The 20439-nt window shown below is 47.2% G+C and overlaps 1 protein-coding gene across 1 annotated transcript in view; it reads right to left on the reverse strand.

Moving 5' to 3' along the window:
• The window catches only part of ADAMTS7 (ADAM metallopeptidase with thrombospondin type 1 motif 7), a gene marked incomplete at its 5' end in the record, with an annotated part of 217485 nt that extends 215501 nt beyond the window's left edge, over nucleotides 1–1984 (reverse strand). Inside the window, 3 exon segments of the mRNA XM_082252994.1 lie at nucleotides 1785–1952; nucleotides 1955–1970; nucleotides 1973–1984. Of these exon segments, the coding sequence (XP_082109120.1) occupies nucleotides 1785–1952; nucleotides 1955–1970; nucleotides 1973–1984 (196 nt within the window).
• Between the last annotated feature and the right edge of the window lie 18455 nt (nucleotides 1985–20439).

Below are 20439 nucleotides of genomic sequence, written 5' to 3' on the forward strand. Positions count from 1 at the left end.
TCCCCCTCCTAGAACAATACTTACCTCCTGCCCCAAATGCCCCCTCCCAACACAAATCTCTCTAAATCATCACTATTAGCACTCTCACCCCCAAATTGCCCCTCCAACCCTCCAAGAACAATACTTACCCCTAACACCCCCCCCCCAAATCCCCCCTCCCAACACAAATCTCCCTAAATCACCACTCTCACCCCCAAGTCCCCCCTCCTAAAACAATGCTTACCCCCTGCCAACCCCCAAATCCCCCCTCCCAACACAAATCTCCCTAAATCACCACTCTTAGCACTCTCACCCCCAAATTCCCCCTCCTAGAACAATACTTACCCCCTGCCCCAAATCCCCCCTCCCAACACAAATCTCTAAATCATCACTGTTAGAACTCTGACCCCACCATTCCCCCTCCTAGAACAACACTTACCTCCTGCCCCAAATCCCCCCTCCCAACACAAATCTCTCTAAATCATCACTATTAGCACTTTCACCCCCAAATTGCCCCTCCAAGAACAATACTTACCTCCTGTGACCCCCCAAATTCTATCTTCCAACACCCAACACAAATCCCCTTCCCTCACTCTCCACACTCACACAGCTCATATGATACAACAGTGCCCAGGGCAGCCACCCTTTGTCCCAGCTCTGGGTACTTATAGAGCGCCATCAATTTACAAACAAATGCGTTTTTGCGTGCACCAAACTGCATGGTGCAAAACCGACCCGAAAAAGGATCAGGGACTTCTTTTCTATGTTTCTACACACGCCGCATGAGAGCACACAGAAACGCGCACGTGCTCCTCATCGCACCTGCATGTTGTGAAAGGAGCCTAATTATTCAGAGCCAGAGAGGAAAGAAAGAAAGAAACACTGTAGCGTGCAAAATCGAGTGCAGCTGTGCATAGAAACCAATCAGCTTTCATGTTTTATTGCCAAAGCTTAACTGAACAAGCTGAAGTTAGAAGCTGATTGGCTGCAATGTACAGCTGCACCAGATTCTGAGTGCTCCAGTCTTATGCCTTGTACACACGGTCAGATAATCGTACGAAAAATATCGCTTTCGAATCGATCGCACGATAATCTGATCGTTAGTACACCGCTTTCCACAGCCGATCCTGACATTTCGTCCAACAAAATCCAAAGAGACAAACACAAAAACTTTTGTCGTACGATAGCCTAGCGAACGACAATCGTTTAATCAGTACAGTAAGCGATAGACAAAGACTACGGCTGATCAGAAACACGAAAATAACCCGGAAAAAGCCCGGCCGCCATTGTTATTGTTTTGCGCTATCCAATACGCAACCAAGAAGCTTTTCCAGAATCGTACGAAATAACAATATTATACGTTTAGTACGAATTGTTGAATTCGATATTAGTAACATGCAACAAAATGCAAACGATAAATCGTCTGATTATCTGATCGTGTGTACGAGGCAAAAGTAAATCTCTCTCTGTGAGACTTCCCACCACCACAATGAAGATTGGAAGTATCCATAGACAGCAGAAAGAAGCATACAGCTAGATGACGGGTCTGTCATAGGGTTGCCACCTCATCCCTTTTATCCAGGATACATATTATTATTAGAGAGGTTCTGAGGCTCATATAATGCACATGAGGCACTAAGAGAGTTTAATTACCACCTTAATCAGCCCCAGAACCTGTGTAATTAATGCGTGTCCTGGTTTAAAGGGATGAGGTGGCAACCCTATGTAGCTAGTCTGATCAGCCATTTCTGTATGATTAGTACCTGTAAATCATTCCTATGTGCCAAGCATGGAGAGTCACCTACCTGCTAGAAGAGAGGTCACAGCTTGTAGATGAGCGCAGAGGAGAAGCAGCAGGAGGCTCATCCTGAAGTCTGATGTCTGGCTGTCCCTGGAGGGGGATCCTGCCCCTGAAGTAGTCCAGGAAATCTGATGGTTGTCCCTGTAGGGGGATTGTACTCCAGCAGCGGTCCAGGATCTGTCCTGAGTGTGTGCAGTGTGTCATCTAAGGACTGTATACAAGAATGAGGACTTCCAGGAGTGTGCAATGTTTGTTATCATTTAGGAAGTTGTTATTTATACATTGTTACTTTGTTGGGGCTGTGATGTGCAGTGATCAGTAAGGTTAGAACTGTGATATGCAGTGATCAGTAAGGTTAGAACTGTGATGTGCAGTGGTCAGTGGGGTTGAAGCTGTGATCAGTCAAGTTGGGGCTGTGATCAGTCAGGTTAAGGCTGATGTAGTGATCAGTCAGGTCGAGGCTGTGATATGCATTGATCAGTCAGGTTGGAGCTGTGAGGTGTAGTTGTTAGGAAGATGGGGCTGTAGTGTGCAATGTTCAGGGAGGTTGGGACTGTAATGTGCAGTAGTTAGGAGGTTGGGGCTGTAAAAGTCAGTGGTCAGGGAGGTTGAGGCTGTGATTTGCAGTGGTCAGGGAGGTAAGGACTGTGATGTGCAGTGGTCAGGGAGGTTGGGGCTGTAGTGTGCAATGGTCAGGGAGGTTGGGGCTGCAGTGTGCAGCGGTCAGGGAGGTTGGGGCTGTGATGTGTAGTGGTCAGGGAGTTGAGGCTGTGATATGTGGTGGTCAGTAAGGTTGGGGCTGTGATGTGCAGTGGTTAGGAGGTTGGGGCTGTGATGTACAGTGGTCAGGGAGGTTGGAGCTGTAGTTTGTAGTGGTCAGGGAGGTTGAGGCTGTGATGTGCAGTGGTTAGGAGGTTGGGGCTGTGATATGCAATGGTCAGGGAAGTTGGGGCTGTGATATGCAATGGTCAGGGAAGTTGGGGCTGTGATATGCAATGGTCAGGGAGGTTGGGGCTGTGATATGCAATGGTCAGGGAGATTGGGGCTGTGATATGCAATGATCAGGGAGATTGGGGCTGTGATATGCAATGATCAGGGAAGTTGGGGCTGTGATATGCAGTGGTCAGGGAGGTTGAGGCTGTGATATGCAATGATCAGGGAGGTTGGGGCTGTGATCTGCAGTGGTCAGGGAGGTTGGGGGCTTGCAGTGGTCAGTCAGGTTGGGACTGTGCAGTGGACAGTCCTATAATCTCTTCCTATATCCCTGACTCTTCTTCTGCATGTCTCTTGGTCACAGCTGAGTCCTCTGCTCTGAGCTCTGCTGACAGTTTGTCTCCAACCTCCCTGATCTTCTCTTTTGTCTCTTGTCATCTGTTTCTTGTCTGGAACTGTGAAGTTGGGAGACCCTCCTCCTGCACCCCCAGGCTCTCCTCCTCTTCCAGCACTGCCTCCTGTCCTTCCCACACTCTCCCTGCTCCTCTTTCATCTGTGTCCCTCTCTACCGCCCCCCTCTCATCACTCAGCCCCATCCCTCCTTATTATGGGATAATATTCACTACTTCTACATTGTTTCAATCTATAACACGGATTGCCAAATAATCGTTTTTGTTATGCACAAAGAAAAGTCATCTCACCCCTGCCTGCAGGCAGCTGAGGACATGCAGCAGATGAAAGTCCCTCTATTCACACTTCTACCCAACCAGCGGACCTGTCCCATTGTAGGACTGGGGACCTAGGCTGTCCCGCTGCTGCCATCTAGTGACCATTGTGTGCAAATGACATGAATCCACTTTGGTGATGACTCTACACCAGCATTTCTCTGGAGACCCCCCCCCCCCCCCAGTCTAAAATGTGAGAAAAAAAAATGTTACTTATCAGGGGGAAACCTGAATCTGGGACACAACAACCTTGATTAAATTTCACATTGAGCCCCCCCCCCCCTTCTCATCAGAGGTCCCCCCTTCACATCAGAGGTCCCCTTCACATCAGAGAGCCTCCTTCACATCTAAGGTCCCCCTTTCACATCGGAGCCCCCTTCACATCAGAGGTCCCCCCTTCACCCCTTCACATCAGAGCCCCCCCCCTTCACATCAGAGGTCTCCCCTTCACATCAGGACCCCCTTCACATCAGAGGTCCCCCCTTCACATCAGAGTGTTTCAATGTTACTTATCAGGGGGAAACCTGAATCTGGGACACAACAACCTTGATTAAATTTCACATTGAGCCCCCCCCTTCTCATCAGAGGTCCCCCCTTCACATCAGAGGTCCCCTTCACATGAGAGGTCCCCCTTTCACATCAGAGGTCCCCCTTTCACATCATAGGTCCCCCCTTCACATCAGAGGTCCCCTTCACATCAGAGAGCCTCCTTCACATCAGAGGTCCCCCTTTCACATCGGAGCCCCTTTCACATCAGAGGTCCCCTTCACATCAGAGGTCCCCCCTTCACATCAGAGGTCCACCTTTCACATCAGAGGTCCCCTTCACATCAGAGGTCCCCCCTTCACATCAGAGGTCCCCCTTTCACATCGGAGCCCCTTTCACATCAGAGGTCCCCCTTTCACATCAGAGGTCCCCCCTTCACATCAGAGGTCCCCTTCACATCAGAGAGCCTCCTTCACATCAGAGGTCCACCTTTCACATCGGAGCCCCCTTCACATCAGAGGTCCCCTCTTCACATCAGAGGTCCCCCTTTCACATCGGAGCCCCCTTCACATCAGAGGTCCCCCTTTCACATCGGAGCACCCTTCACATCAAAGGTCCCCCTTCACATCAGAGCCCCCTTCACATCAGAGGTCCCCCTTCACATCAGAGGTTCACCGATTGCATCAGAGCCCCCCTTCACATCAGAGGTCCCCCCTTCACATCAGAGCCCCCTTCACATCAGAGGTCCCCCCTTCACCCCTTCACATCAGAGCCCCCCCCCTTCACATCAGAGGTCTCCCCTTCACATCAGGACCCCCTTCACATCAGAGGTCCCCCCTTCACATCAGAGCCCCCTTCACATCAGAGGTCCCCCCTTCACATCAGAGCCCCCTTCATATCAGAGGTCCCCCCTTCACATGAGAGGTCCCCCATCTCATCAGAGGTCCCTCATCTCATCAGAGCCCCCTTCACTTCTGAGGTCCCCCTTCACAACAGAGGCCCCCATCACACCAAACCCCCTGTCACATCAGAGGTATCCACATCACATCAGAGCCCCCATCACATCAGAGCCCCCCCTGTCACCTCGGAGCCCCCCATCACATCAGAGGTTCTCCCTTCACATCACAGGTTCCCCCATCACATCAGAGGTCCCCCCTTGACACCAGAGGTCCCCCCTTCACATCAGAGATTCATCCATTGCATCAGAGCCCCCCCCCTTCACATGAGAGGTCCCCCATCTCATCAGAGCCTGCCATTACATCAGAGGTTTCCTCTTCATATCAGAGGTTCCCCGTCACATCAGGGTTTCCCCCATCACATCAGAGGTTCCCCCATCAAATCAGCGGCCCCCTATGCATCAGAGGTCTACTATTACATCAGAGTCTTCTTCACATGAGAGATCCCTCCATCACACCAGAGGTTCCCCAATCACATGATAGGTCCCTCAATCACATGAGGGGTCCCCAAATCACATCAGAGGTCACCCAATCATATCAGAAGTCTTCCATCCCATCAGAGCCCCCCCTTCAATAACTCCGGCAGTGCCCGCCCCGCTGTATATTCAGCGCTGATTATTCTCCCTGGCTGTTCTGCTTTATTACACTCACTGCTTGCTGCTCCGCTCTCCTGGGTCAGTGAGCGGTGGAGGCAGTCCTGGATGTCATCCTGGGGCTCCCTGGCACCCCCAATGTGTGGCACCCGGGGTTGACCACCCCCCCCCCCCCCCTGTTGGTACGCCACTGGGTCCATGACAGTGGTGTAGTGGTTAGCACTTTCATCTAGCAGCAAAAGGGTCGTTGGTTCAGAATCCCAACCATGACACTGCCTGCCTGGAGTTTGTATGTTCTCCCTGTGCCTGCACTGCCTGTCCTCCCACACTCCAAAGACATGCTGGGAGGTTAATTTTCTTCTGTCTAAACTGGCCCTAGCATGTGTATGTATGAATGTGAGTTAGGGACGCTAAATTGTAAGCTCTTTGAAGGCAGGGAATGATGTGAATGTACGATATATACAGTATCTCACAAAAGTTAGTGCACCCCTCACATTTTTGTAAATATTTTATTATTTCTTTTCATGTGACAACACTGAAGAAATGACACTTTGTTACAATGTAAAGTAGTGAGTGTACAGCTTGTATAACAGTGTAAATTTACTGTCCCCTCAAAATAACTCAACACACAGCCATTAATGTCTAAACCGCTGGCAACAAAAGTGAGTACACCCCTAAGTGTAAATGTCCAAATTGGGCCCAAAGTGTCATAATTTTGTTCAGCCACCATTATTTTCCAGCACTGCCTTAACCCTCTTCTCAGTCGGTCACCGGCTCTTTGGTAGGGACGGATTGCACCTAAATGGGGTGGGTGCAGCCGTACTGGGTGCGAGGATGGCCGAAAAGTTAGAGGGGCTTTTAAACTAGGGAATGGGGGGGAGGGTACAGATGTAGAATTACCCAGTGGAAAGCAAGTTTCAGAGGGCAGAAATGGGGGCATTAGCGATAGGGTGTGCGGAGCTCCTATACCCAGGGTGGGTACGGGGAAAAATCAAGAGAGCAGCCTAAAATCATCAAAAGAGGATAAATATAACCGATCAAAATTACGAGGTTTGTATACCAATGCCAGAAGCCTGGCCAACAAGATGGGAGAGCTGGAGCTGCTGATATTTGAGGAGGACTTAGATTTTGTGGGGATAACTGAGACTTGGTTTGACAGCTCTCATGACTGGATGGCGTCCATTCAGGGGTATTCCCTTTATCGCAGAGATAGAGAAAGTAAAAAAGGGGGAGGGGTATGTTTGTATATTAAGAACAGTATACAGGTAAATATGAGGGATGATATTAATAATGGAGCTATGGACGAGGCAGAATCCCTATGGGTAGAGCTTCAAAGGGAAGGCACGGCGGGGAAGGTAATATTGGGCGTATGCTATAGGCCCCCCAACCAGAGGGAGGAGGGTGAGGCGGACCTCATGTTACAGATAGGATTGGCAGCAAGGATGGGAAATGTCATTATAATGGGGGACTTTAATTATCCAGATATAGACTGGGCAGAAGGAACCGCACACTCAGCCAAGGCTCGGCAGTTCCTAAATGTTTTGCAGGACAATTTCATGGGTCAGATGGTGAATGCACCGACAAGAAGCAATGCGGTACTTGACCTACTGATTACCAACAATACAGACCTGATCACGGATATAGAAATACGGGACAACTTAGGGAACAGTGACCATAGGTCAATTGGTTTCAGTATTAATTACAGTAATAGGAAACACAAGGGTAATATAAGGACGCTGAATTTCACAAGAGCCAATTTCCCTAAACTACGCTCGCTGCTAGAAAATATCAAATGGGATAGAACCCTGGGAACAAAGAACACGGAGGAAAAATGGGAGTGCTTCAAGAGCATACTTAACAAGGGGGTGGGCCAGTGCATTCCACAGGGAAATAAATTTAAAAGAGCAAAACTAAACCCTGGGTGGCTAAACTCCAACATTAAAATGTATATTAGAGCTAAAGAAAAGGCCTTCAAAAAATACAAGACTGAGGGGTCATTGGCAGCATTTAAGCACTACAAAGAGTGTAATAAGAAATGTAAAGATGAAATCAGGGCGGCTAAAATAGAACACGAGAGACATATAGCGGAGGAGAGCAAAAAGAACCCCAAGAAGTTCTTTAAGTATATAAACAGTAAGAAAGCCAGGCCAGAGCACATTGGCCCCATAAAAGATGATAAAGGAAAAATGGCCACTGAGGACAGAGAAAAGGCGGAAGTGTTAAATAATTTCTTCTCTTCAGTCTTCACAAAGGAATCGGGGGGCTACACGAAACCCGCTTGTAAGGCCGAACTAAATAATACACCTCAGGAAGTGCCGCCATGGCTAACAGAGGATAGACTTAGAGCTAAACTAGAGAAACTTAACATAAATAAATCCCCGGGACCGGATGGCTTGCACCCGAGGGTTCTTAATGAGCTCAGCCAGGTGATTGCCAGACCATTATTCTTGATCTTTAAGGATAGTTTACAGACGGGTATGGTGCCAGCTGATTGGAAAAAAGCCAACGTGGTACCAATATTTAAAAAGGGGCCGAGATATATCCCGGGTAACTATAGGCCGGTCAGCCTAACATCAGTAGTCTGCAAAATTTTGGAGGGGATGATAAGGGACCACATACAAGACTTTAGTAATGAAAATGGTATTATAAGTAGAAATCAGCATGGATTCATGAAAAATCGTTCGTGCCAAACCAATCTGTTAACCTTCTACGATGAAGTGAGCTGCCACCTAGATAAAGGTAAGCCTGTGGATGTGGTGTATCTGGACTTCGCAAAGGCCTTTGACACCGTTCCTCACAAACGCTTACTGTACAAACTAAGGAAGGTAGGTATGGATCATAAGGTGAGTACCTGGATAGAGACCTGGCTCCAGGGGAGAGTCCAGAGGGTGGTGATTAATGGGGAGTACTCGGATTGGGCGGGTGTGGAAAGTGGGGTCCCCCAGGGTTCTGTCCTGGGACCAATCCTGTTTAATTTATTCATAAATGATCTAGAGGAGGGGATATCTAGTACAATCTCAGTATTTGCAGATGATACTAAATTAGGCATGCCAATATCTTCTATGCAGGATGTGGAAATCTTGCAAGCAGACCTGAACAAAATAACGGGGTGGGCAACCACATGGCAGATGAGGTTTAATGTAGAAAAATGTAAAGTAATGCACTTGGGTGCCAGAAACCAGAAAGCAAGCTATTCACTAGGGGGTGAACCTCTGGGTGAGTCTAGGATGGAAAAGGACTTGGGGGTACTGGTAGACAACAGGCTTGGCAGTGGCATGCAATGCCAAGCCGCCGCAAGCAAAGCCAACAGAATACTGGGATGTATAAAAAGGGGGATTCACTCCAGAAATAAAGAGATTATTCTCCCGCTCTACAAGACTCTGGTCCGGCCACATCTGGAGTATGCTGTCCAGTTCTGGGCACCGGTCCGCAGGAAGGATGTGCTGGAACTGGAGAAAGTCCAGAGGAGGGCAACAAAAATAATTAGGGGAATGGAGGACATCGGCTATGAGGAAAGACTACAAGCACTGAACCTATTCTCTCTGGAGAAGAGACGATTGAGGGGGGATATGATATCAATGTACAAATACTGTACTGGCGACCCTAGCATAAGGAACAAACTATTCAGAGAAAGGGAATACAATAAGACACGTGGCCACTCACTAAAACTTAAGGAAAGGCGGTTTAACCTTAAAGTGCGTAAGGGGTTCTTCACTGTAAGAGCGGTAAGGATGTGGAATTCTCTTCCACAAGCAGTCGTATCAGCGGGGAGCATAGATAGTTTCAAAAAACTATTAGATGTACACCTTAAAGACCACAACATACAGGGGTACACGATGTACGGTTGAAGGCGAACACACGCGCATCGTGGGTTGAGCTGGATGGACTTGTGTCTTTTTTCAACCTCACTAACTATGTAACTATGTAACTATGGAGTTCACCAGAGCTTCACAGGTTGCCACTGGAGTCCTCTTCTACTACTCCATGATGACATCACAGAGCTGGTGGATTTTAGAGACCTTGCACTCCTCCACCTTCCATTTGAGGATGCCCCTTAGCAAGGCAGTGGCCGTCTTGGAGGTGTTTGGGGTGTCGTTATCATGTTGGAATACTGCCCTGTGGCCCAGTCTCTGAAGGGAGGGGATCATGCTCTGCTTCATTATGTTACATGTAAGTACATGTTTGAATTCATGGTTCCCTCAATGAACTGTAGCCCCCCAGTGCCGGCAGCACTCATGCAGCCCCAGACCATGACACTCCCACCACCATGCATGACTGTAGGCAAGAAACACTTGTCTTTGTACTCCTCACCTGGTTGCCACACAGGCTTGACACCATCTGAACCAAATACGTTTATCTTGGTCTCATCAGACCACAGGACATGGTTCCAGTAATCCATGTCCTTAGTCTGCTTGTCTTCAGCAAACTGTTTGCTGGCTTTCTTGTGCATCAACTTTAGAAGAGGCAGCAATGCAGACCAATTTGATGCAGTGTGCAGCGTATGGTCGGAGCACTGAAAGGTTGACCCCCCCCCCCACCACCACCACCACCCCTTCAGCCTCTGCCTCAATGCTGGCAGCACTCATACGTCTGTTTCCCAAAGACAACCTCTGGACATGACGCTGAGCATGTGCACTTAACTTTTTCGGTCAACCATGGTGAGGCCTGTTCTGAGTGGAACCTGTCCTGTTAAACCGCTGTATGGTCTTGGCCACCAGGCTGCAGCTCAGTTTCAGGGTCTTGGCAATCTTCTTATAGCCTAGGCCATCTTTATGTAGAGCAACAATTCTTTTTTTCTTCAGATTCTCAGAGAGACTTAGGGGTGTACTCACTTTTGTTGCCAGCGGTTTAGACATTAATGCCTGTGTGTTGAGTTATTTTGAGGGGACAGCAAATTTACACTGTTATACAAGCTGTACGCTCACTACTTTACAAACAAAAATTCTCCTGTGCTCGGGTGGTATGTAACAAAGGATAAGTGTTCTTATATGGTCTTTGTATGCACCACTTTAGGTCTTGCTGCCTCCTCAGGACCATTGGTATCCAAAATACACTGAGAGACAACAACAAAAAGGGGCGCACCGACCTCGTGCATTATCACTAAAAAGGTTTATTACAATCCAAAGATTACATACATTATACTCACAAAAGAGTGATGATATCGCACATAAAACACATTGGAACGGTCATCTCCAAAATAACCAGGGAACCCCTGTACTGGATAACGTGCTAGTGTCAGCAACTGTCTGGCTGGGCTGATGCGTTTCGAGGGAGGACCCTCTTCCTCAGAGCCAAAACGTGCAGTTCCTGCCTTCAAAGAGCTTACAATGTAGCATACTGAGTAGCACGTTTTGGCTCTGAGGAAGAGGGTCCTCCCTCGAAATGCGTCTGCCCAGCCAGAAAGTTGCTGACACTAGCACGTTATCCAGTACAGGGGTTCCCTGGTGATTTTGGAGACGACCGGTTTCATTGTGTTTTATGTGCGATATCATCACTCGTTTGTGAGTATAATATACTGTATGTTGTCTTTGGATTGTAATAAACCTTTTTAGTGGTAATGCACGAGGTCGGTGCGCCCCTCTTTTTTTGTTGTCACTCACTACTTTACATTGTAGCAAAGTGTCATTTCTTCAGTGTTGTCACATGAAAAGATAGAATAAAATATTTACAAAAAATGTGAGGGGTGTACTCACTTTTGTGAGATACTGTATGTAAAGTGATGCATAATTTGACAGTGCTATGTAAGTAAAATCTTCATATCAGAGTCATCCATCTCTTATTTGGGGCAAACTGGGTCTCATGCTAGTGACGCTCTTTGGGAAAAGCCAAATGGCACCCAGGTTGGGAAACACTCCAGACCAGAACTTCTCAACCTACTATTAGATAGTTACAAAGTTACATAGTAGTTGAGGTTGAATAAAGACAATAGTCCATCCAGTTCAACCTGTGTAGGTGTGTGGCCGTAATCATCTCTCATACCCCTGAATGTTCTGATCCTTGAGATGTACGTCCAAGAGTCTTTTGAAAGCAACCATACTTCCCGCAGAAACCACCTCTTGTGGTAGAGAATTCCACAATCCTGTAGCCCTAACAGTAAAGAACCCCCTGCGTTGCCGGGGGTTAAAACGCTTCTCCTCTAATCGCATTGTATGCCCTCGAGTCCTCATGCAATCCTTGCGACTGAATAGCTTTTTTTCTATACTGAGATCACCATTGAGGTATTTATAAATTGCTATCATGTCCCCTCTCAGGCGTCTCTTCTCCAGGGAGAATAAATCAAGCGAAATCATACCTGAGAGGCACTAGGGAAGCTGACAATCACTGTAGTAGCAACTAGCCAGTGCTACTACAGTGATAGCTGTTATATTCCAGATACTGTGTAGGGTAGCTTCCCCTGAGCTCACTGACCGCAGAAAGTCACTTGTTTGGCAACACTGCCATCTATAGAACAGCATGTATTGTTTTAATGAATACAAGGCATTCTCTGATTGAACGAGGTAAAGACAAAGGGCCACAATCGCCACCCTGTCCAATCAGAGACCACCCTGCATTCATTATTAAAAAAATACAAGGTGTTCTGTGAATGGAGGCAGTGCCTAAAAAGGACACTGACACTAATCTACATCAATCTCTCATCTATTTTATCTTTATTTGTTTTGTTATTTTAGCAGACTCTTTTATTTACACAGATACTATATCTCCTCTATCCAGAGAAAAAGATACATTTCCTTCCCTGTGAGGAAAAAGAGATACAATGTATCTTCTGACAGAAATGTATAAATTATCATTAACCACTTTAGCCCCGGAAGATGTGGCTGCTCAATGACCGGGCCACGTTTTAACTGACAATTGCGCGGTCATGCAATGCTGTACCCAAACTAAATTTACGTCCTTTTTTTCCCCACAAACAGAGCTTTCATTTGGTGGTATTTTATCACCTCTGCACTTTTTATTTTTTGCGATATTAATAAAAAAAGAGTGAAAAGGTTGCGAAAAATTGACATTTTCTACTTTGACTGTTAAAAAATATCCAATATATTAAATTTTTGGCATACATTTAGGCCAAAATGTATTTCGCTACATGTCTTTGATAAAAAAAATTGTCAATGAGTGTATTTTTATCCACTTTAAGACCGGAAGATTTTACCCCCTTCCTGACCAGGCCATATTTTGCGATTAGGCACTGCGTCATTTTAATGGACAATTGCGCAGTCGTTAGACGCTGTACCCAAATAAAAACGTTCTTTTTTTTCCCCACAATTAGAACTTTCTTTTGGTGGTATTTGATCACCTGTGCGATTTTTAATTTTTTAAAAAAAGAGCGACAATTTTGAAATAAAAAACAATATCTTTCACATTCTGATATATAACATTCCCAAAAAAAAAAAATTAAAATCAAAATTAAACTTTTTAGGCCAATATGTTTTCTGCTACATGTTTTTGGTAAAAAAAAAATCGCAATAAGCGTATTTTGATTGGTTTGCGCAAAATATATAGTGTTTACTAACTACGGGAAAGATTTATGTCATTTTTATTGTTTTTTTTTTTACTAGTAATGGCGGTGATCTGCGTTTTTTTGTTGGACTGTGACATTGCAGCGGACAGATCGGACCCCTAACTGAGATTTTTTACACTTTTGGGGGGACCAGTGACATTACCACAGTAATCAGTGCTATAAATATGCACTGTTACTGTAATAATGACACTGGCAGGGAAGGGGTTAACACTGTTGGTGATCAAGGGGTTAAATGTATGCCTCATGCTTACTGAGGTGTGTGGGGGGAGGGGGGTTCTGTGACACAGACAAAGATCGCAGGTTCAGCTATGCTGAATCCTGTGATCTCTCCCTGTCTGTCACATAGAAGATCCGCCTGCTTTTTTTACACAAGCGGGCGGATCTTCTCACACTTTCCCCAACAATCGGGGAAGAGAGGCGGCGATCACCGCCTCTCCTCCCCTGGCCCGACTCCCGCTGTGTCTAAACACAGCGGGAGTGAGCCACCGACGGCGCGCACCACTCGGAGTCCAGCAACGTAGGTCTACGTCGCTGGACCCAGGGGAGCCGCAGTGCCGAAGTAGCAGCACAGTGAGCGGTCTTAAAGTGGTTAAGGCCTCTTACACACGATACTCCTGTTTGAGCTTCTCCTTTTTCAGCCGTAAATTTCAGGCGTATTTGTCTTATTGAAATCCGCGCACTTACCTGCATTTTTGCGCATATGCGTTCGCTCAAATTCGTGTCAATTCACGTCATTCGCACCAATTTGTGTCTTTTGGCACAAATGTATTCTCGTGTTCTTGTAAAATATGCAAATTAGCATTTTTCAGATCAACAGTATGTTCGTATGCGTTCATTTGTTCGCAATCGTGCGCATTTGCGGGCATTAGGCGTAAATTACTGTTCAAAAATGCAGAATTTTCTATTTTGTTCTTACTAAAGAATGCACGGCGATCATTTACGTGCCTGTATTCATAGGCACATTACAATGAATGGGCTGTATTTTAGCTCAGAAAAAAAAAAAAAAAATCTGTACTCAGCTTTTTTAAGCTGCAGTGTGCAAGAGGCCTAAAGGAGTTGTAAAGTCTCAAGGTTTTTCACCATAAAGGGAAACTCCAGTCAAAAATTAAAATTTTCCTATAAATAGTATGTTAAATATCTTTATCTTTGATATTATTCATTTTCTGACTTCCTGCTTGCGCAGCTTAGAAAGTCTTATCTAAATTGGACAATCCGCTTCCTCCTGTTCTTCACCGACAACTCTATTTCCTGTTATCTGAATTTGATAAGCTGTTTTTCAGTTCCTGAAAAGGTTGTCGGTTTTCCATAAACAGGCATGCCTAGATCTGCCCAGCCCCCCCCCCCCCATTCCTCCCATCCCTCCCATCACTCCTATCCTTCCCATCCCTCCTATCCTTCCCATCCCTCCTATCCTTTCCTTCCCTCCCATACCTTCCATCCATCCTATCCTTCCCATCCCTCCCATCCCTCTCATCCCTCCTATCCTACCCATCCCTCCTATCCTTCCCATCCCTCCTATCCCTCATACCCTTCCCATCCCTCCTATCCTTTCCTTTCCTTCCCTCCCATCCCTTCCATCCATCCTATCCTTCCCATCCCTCCCATCCCTCCTATCCCTCCCATCCCTCCCATCCCTCCTATCCCTCCAAACCTTCCTATCCTTCCCATCCCTCCCATCCCTCCTATCCCTCCTATCCCTCCCATCCCTCCCATCCCTCCTATCCCTCCCATCCCTCCAAACCTTCCTATCCTTCCCATCCCTCCTATCCTTTCCATCCTTCCCATCCCTCCTATCCCTCCTATCCTTCCCATCCCTCCCATCCCTCCTATCCCTCCCATCCCTCCTATCCTTTCCATCCTTCCCATCCCTCCTATCCCTCCTATCCTTCCCATCCCTCCCATCCCTCCTATCCTTCACAGTACATGATTTCTGTCTTCATTGCCTTGTTTAGACTAGCAGCTTCCCCTGAGAGAGAGACGGGGGGGGGGGGGGGTGTCACGTGACCGGCACAATATATGAAAGAAATAAGTTACAAAGGAATTTTTTTTACATTTTAGCAGGATACGGATCCATTTCTATTGCTCATTACATGTGAGCAATTAGTTTAAGGCTCCGATTCCACTGGTGCGACTTTTCATGCGACTTTGGACACATAAAGTCACATGACAAGTCACAGCCCATTGATTTCAATGGCACCCGTTTCTATCTATGCCACTTTGAAAATCTGCTCTACTTCGATGCAACTTTGGTCCAGAGAGTGTAAAGTGGGACTAGTGGGAACGTAGGCACTAGGCTAGAGTGCGACTTTGATGGCACTTTGATTGCAGCTTTGATCCAACTTTTCACTCTCTGGATCAAAGTCACATCAAAAGTTGCATCAAAGTAGTGCAGGTACCTTTTCAAAGTCACTGATTTTAAAAGTCGCATAGATGGGAACGGGTGCCATTGAAATCAATGAGCTGTGACTTGTCATGCGACTTTGTGTGTCCAACGTCGCATGACAAGTCACACTATTGGAAACTGAGCTTTAGTCTACATTTCTACTATTGCGACCAAAGTTGTGCGATTTAGAGTGCGACATTGATGCGACTTTGATCCAACTTTACACTGTCTGGATCAAAGTTACATCAAAAGATGCATTAAAGTAGTGCAGTACCTTTTCAAAATCGCTGATTTTCAAAGTTGCATAGATGGGAACGGATGCCGTTGAAATCAATAGGCAGTGACTTGTCATGCGCCTTTGTGTGTCCAAAGTCGCATAACAAGTCACACTAGTGGAAACTGAGCTTTAGTCTACATTTCCACTATTGCAATTTAGAGTGCAACTTTGATCCAACTTTACACTCTCTGGATCAAAGTTGCATCAAAAGTTGCATCAAAGTAGTGCAGGTACCTTTTCAAAGTCGCTGAGTTTCAAAGTTGCATAGATGGGAATGGGTGTCATTAAAATCAATGGACTGTGACTTGTCATGCGACTTTGTCCAAAGACGCATGACAAGTCGCACTAGTGGAAATGTAGACTTAGTGTGGTTGCCTGTACTATGATCATTGTAGACTGTGAAATGAGACCCCAGGGCACTTCCAGCTCCACTGACAGTCCCCCCCCCCCTCCTGTGTCCAGCTTCCTTCTCCTATGGTAGTCTTCATTAAAAGCCTAGCATAGCTATACTGTATACATGCCCCTCCCCCCACCCCAAAGTGCCACCTGGGTCCAATGGACCCAGCAGGACCCATGGTAGGCACAGCCCTGCACAGACCCTCCTTCACATCACAGTCTCCCTATTTAAAGCAGTCCAACAGTGTCTTCAGTTCCCCTTCACATATCACAGTGTCCCTTTTACACATCACAGTGCCCCACAGTCATAGCCCCCTCTCCTCCTTTAAATTACAATCCCCCTTTCATCCTTCAGCCTTCCCATTACAGTCCTACCAGGGCAGCTGGGTGTTCTGACTCTGGTCTCCCACCCGACCCCCGCTATCATCCTCACAGCAGGTGGGCATTGGACGTGCTGTATCTCGGGACAGAGGGCAGGAGCTGCCCACCCTCTGTCCCTATATGCAGCACCTGCCGCCCTGCCCGCTGTGAGGATGATAGCAGCGGCCCAGCGTAAGAACAGAAAGAGAGAACATTCAGGCTGATAAGTGGCACAGCCGCGGTCCAGGGAGGACTGTCACTCGGTTTGGGTCCGGTTCGCGGTCCCCCATTTAGTGAACCCTAGTGTAGTGAGAGGAGAGTTTGGAGGCCGGTATTTTCTTTTAGGTGAGTGTTGGACCGGCTATGAGGGGAGGTTGGAGGCCGGTATTTTTTTCTGGTGTGTGTTGGACACCTGCAATTCTATGAGGACCGGTCCACCAAACACCCACTGTTCTGTCTTCAGTCCTCCTGTCACTCCTGTGTCTGCCACAGCCACCGCCCTAGAAGATCCAGCTGGCCCTGCATCAGATGGAGTGCGCTAATGTCTGACGTCATTGAGCACACCACGATCACGCGAGGGACGTTCTCCGGAGGAGACACTCCGCCTCCTCATACTCATTAGTTTGCAGTACGGGCGGCAGTATGAGATGGGTAAATACCACCCCGTAATGCATCGCAAACTGATGACACACAAAACTGCTGGAAAAAAAAATCTTGGGTGTCAATTTGCCGTCCCTCGCAAAGTGCCGCCTGGGTCCAATGGACCCAGCAGGACCCATGTTAGGGCCGGACGTGCACAGATCCCCCTTCACATCACAGTCCCCCGATTTAAAGCAGTCCAACAGTGTCCTCTTCACATATTACATTGCCCCTTTTACACATCATTGTGCCCCATTACACATCACAGTGCCCCTTACAGTCATAGCCCCCCTCTCCTCCTTTAAATTACAATCCCCCTTTCATCATTCAGTCTCCCCATTACAGTCCTACCAGGGCAGAGGCAGCTGGGTGTTCTCTCTCTGGTCTCCCACCAAACCACCGATATCATCCTCACAGCAGGTGGGCATTGGAGGTGCTGTATTTCAGGACAGAGGGCAGGAGCTGCCCACCTTATTGCATAACAAGCAGGTGATTACCGAATCACGCCCTCTGTACCCATATGCAGCACCTCTCCCCTTTCCCGCTGTGAGAATGATAGCAGCGGCCCGGTGGGAATGCAGAAAGAGAGAGAGCATTCAGGCAGATAAGTGGCACGGCCGCAGACCGGACAGGACTGTCACTTGGTCCAGATCACGGTCCCCCATTTAGTGAACCCTGGTGTAGTTAGATGAGAGTTTGGAGGCGGGTATTTTTTTCAAGTGAGTGTTGGACTGGCTATGAGGGGAGGTTGGAGGCCGATATTTTTTTTAAGTGTGCATCAGACTGGTTTTGAGGGGATTTTGGAGGCCGGTATATTTTCAGGTGTGTGTTGGACCGGCTATAAGGGGAGGTTGGAGGCCAGTATTTTTTTCAGGTGTGTGTTGGACACCTGAAATGCTATGAGGACCGGGCCACCAAACACCCGCTGTCTGTCCTCACTCCTCCTGTCACTCCTGTGTCTGCAACGGCCACCGCCCTAAAAGATCCAGCCTGCCGTGTGTGAGATGGAGTGGGCTGATGTCTGATGTCATTGAGCACACCACAACCACACGAGGGATATTCCCTTGAGGAGACATACTCATCAATTTGCACTACGGGCGGCAGTATGAGATGTGGAAATGCTGTCCACAGCCTGATGACAGACAAAACAGGATGGTCACTCGGCTTGGGTCCCTATTGCGGTCCCCCATTTAGTGAATCCAGGTGTAGGGAGACACAACTCTAGTCCCTGCATTCAAGGGTGGCTTCATAGGATGCTGTAGGAGAAAGGAGCCACCCTGAAACAGGAAACCTGGGACAGTAGTCCTGCCACAAGCTTACTAGAACATAGGCAAGGATTAAAAAGATAAAGAAGTTGCATACTCAGTAAGTAAATAAAGCAGCTAGTTTGGAAAAGGATGAATGGGACTTTTAAGGTGCTTGAAATAAACAGTAATTTACTTAATTTATAAAAAGTTCACAATTTCTTAAATTACAGTATTAAAAGTTCAATATTAAAATAAGTGAGCTATTAACATAGTTTTGTTGTCGTTATTTTCACAGCGGTACAAGGGTGGACACTACCAACATGTTTCGCCCATTAGGGCTTCTTCAGGGAAAGTGAGCTGTAATTACGCAGCTCCTTTGAGCTTTCCCATCCCATCAGGAGATCGGAGCAAGCAGCCGGCACATCTGACGGCTGTCCGGACATGGCGGCGAGCTGCGATTTTTAGCGGTACTGCGACATTGCGGTGGACAGATTGGACTCCTAACTGACATTTTTGACAATTTTGGGGGGACCAGTGACATTATCACACTAATAAAGCCATAAATATGCACTGTTACTGTAATAATGACACTGACAGGGAAGGGGTTAACCTAGGGGTGATCAAAGGGTTAACTGTAAACCTAGGGGAGTGTTTTCTAACTGTATGGGGGATGGGCTTGTGAAATGACCATAGAGACCTGTGATCCTATATAGAAGGATCACAGGAGCTCTATGATCAGTTCAGAGAGAACAACGGTCAGCTGTATTTACAACAGCTGACCGTCCTTCTCTCTCAGCGGGGAGCAATTGCGGGTGCCCGGCAGCAATCGGTGCTGCCGGTCCCGTGCATCAGCATCCCTGCTGCCTAGTGGGGGGCGGGAGCGCTCCGCCGGCGGCGCGCGCTCGCCCTCAGGAGCGCTCCCATGGATCGCACTACAGGTATGGCAATTCGCACAGCCGAGCCAGCCTGCCGCAGTATATATATGGTGGGCGATCGGCAAGTGGTTAAAAAAAAGTCCCCCCCCCCCACGCAAAGGCGAATACGGGCGTTAGTCCCGCACATGTGAGGTATCGCTGTGAAAGTCAGATCATGGCCAGTGATTCTAGCACTAGACCTCCTGTGTAAATATAAAGCGGTAACCTGTAAACGCTTTTAAAGCGTCGCCTATGGATAGTAAAATTTACGTTGTTTGTTGCCGTTCCATGGGCGTGCGCAATTTAATGCGTGACATGTTTGGTATCTATTTACTTGACGTAAAATCATCTTTACAAGAAAATTGGGCTACGTATTGTGTTTTTTCTGGGGGGGGGGGGCACTTTCACCCCCTTCCTGTCCAGGCCAATTTACAGCTTTCAGCGCTCTCACACTTTGAATGACAATTGCGCGGTCATGCAACACTGTACCCATATGACATTTTTATCATTTTTTTTCCACACAAATAGAGCTCGGGGCTGGCTTGGGAGGATCCCGACAGCAGGGCGGTTTGAAAGGAATCTAACCTAAGAGGCAGCGGAAGCAAGGAGTACATCAGAAAGGTCAGGGACCTACAAGGGGGAAGACTACCACATGTAGTCAGCATTTCGGGAAGACCGCATTATGCTTCATTTTTCATTTCCCTTGCCCTGGGAGATCCTCGGAGCAGCCAGGTGGGCTGGTATTTCCTGCAGTCAGTAGAGCTGGGATCAGTGTCTACAGGGGAGTTGGAGTTACTCTGGAATGCAGCCTACGACATTTTATGCTACTTTTCTAAGGGACTCAGAGTTTCTAGTCCTTAACCTTAACTTACCAACCGGGCACTTTCACCCCCTTCCTGCCCAGGCCAATTCTCAGCTTTCAGCGCTCTCACACTTTGAATGAAAATTGCGCGGTCCTGCAACACTGTACCCATATGACATTTTTATCATTTTTTTTTTAACACAAATTGAGCTTTCTTTTGATGGTATTTAATCACCGCTGGGTGTTTTTTTTTTTGCTAAATAAAATGAAAAAAGCCAGAAATAAAAAAAAAAACATTTTTTTCATAAGTTTGTTACAAAATTTAGCAAACAGGTAATTGTTTTCCTTCGCTCATGGGCACTGATGAGGTGACACTGGTGGGTACTGATAGGTGGCACTGATGGGCACTGATGAGGTGACACTGGTGGGCAC

This window comes from Pelophylax lessonae (assembly GCF_965119305.1).
Source record: "Pelophylax lessonae genome assembly, chromosome: 4".
Classification (NCBI taxonomy): Eukaryota; Metazoa; Chordata; class Amphibia; order Anura; family Ranidae; genus Pelophylax; species Pelophylax lessonae.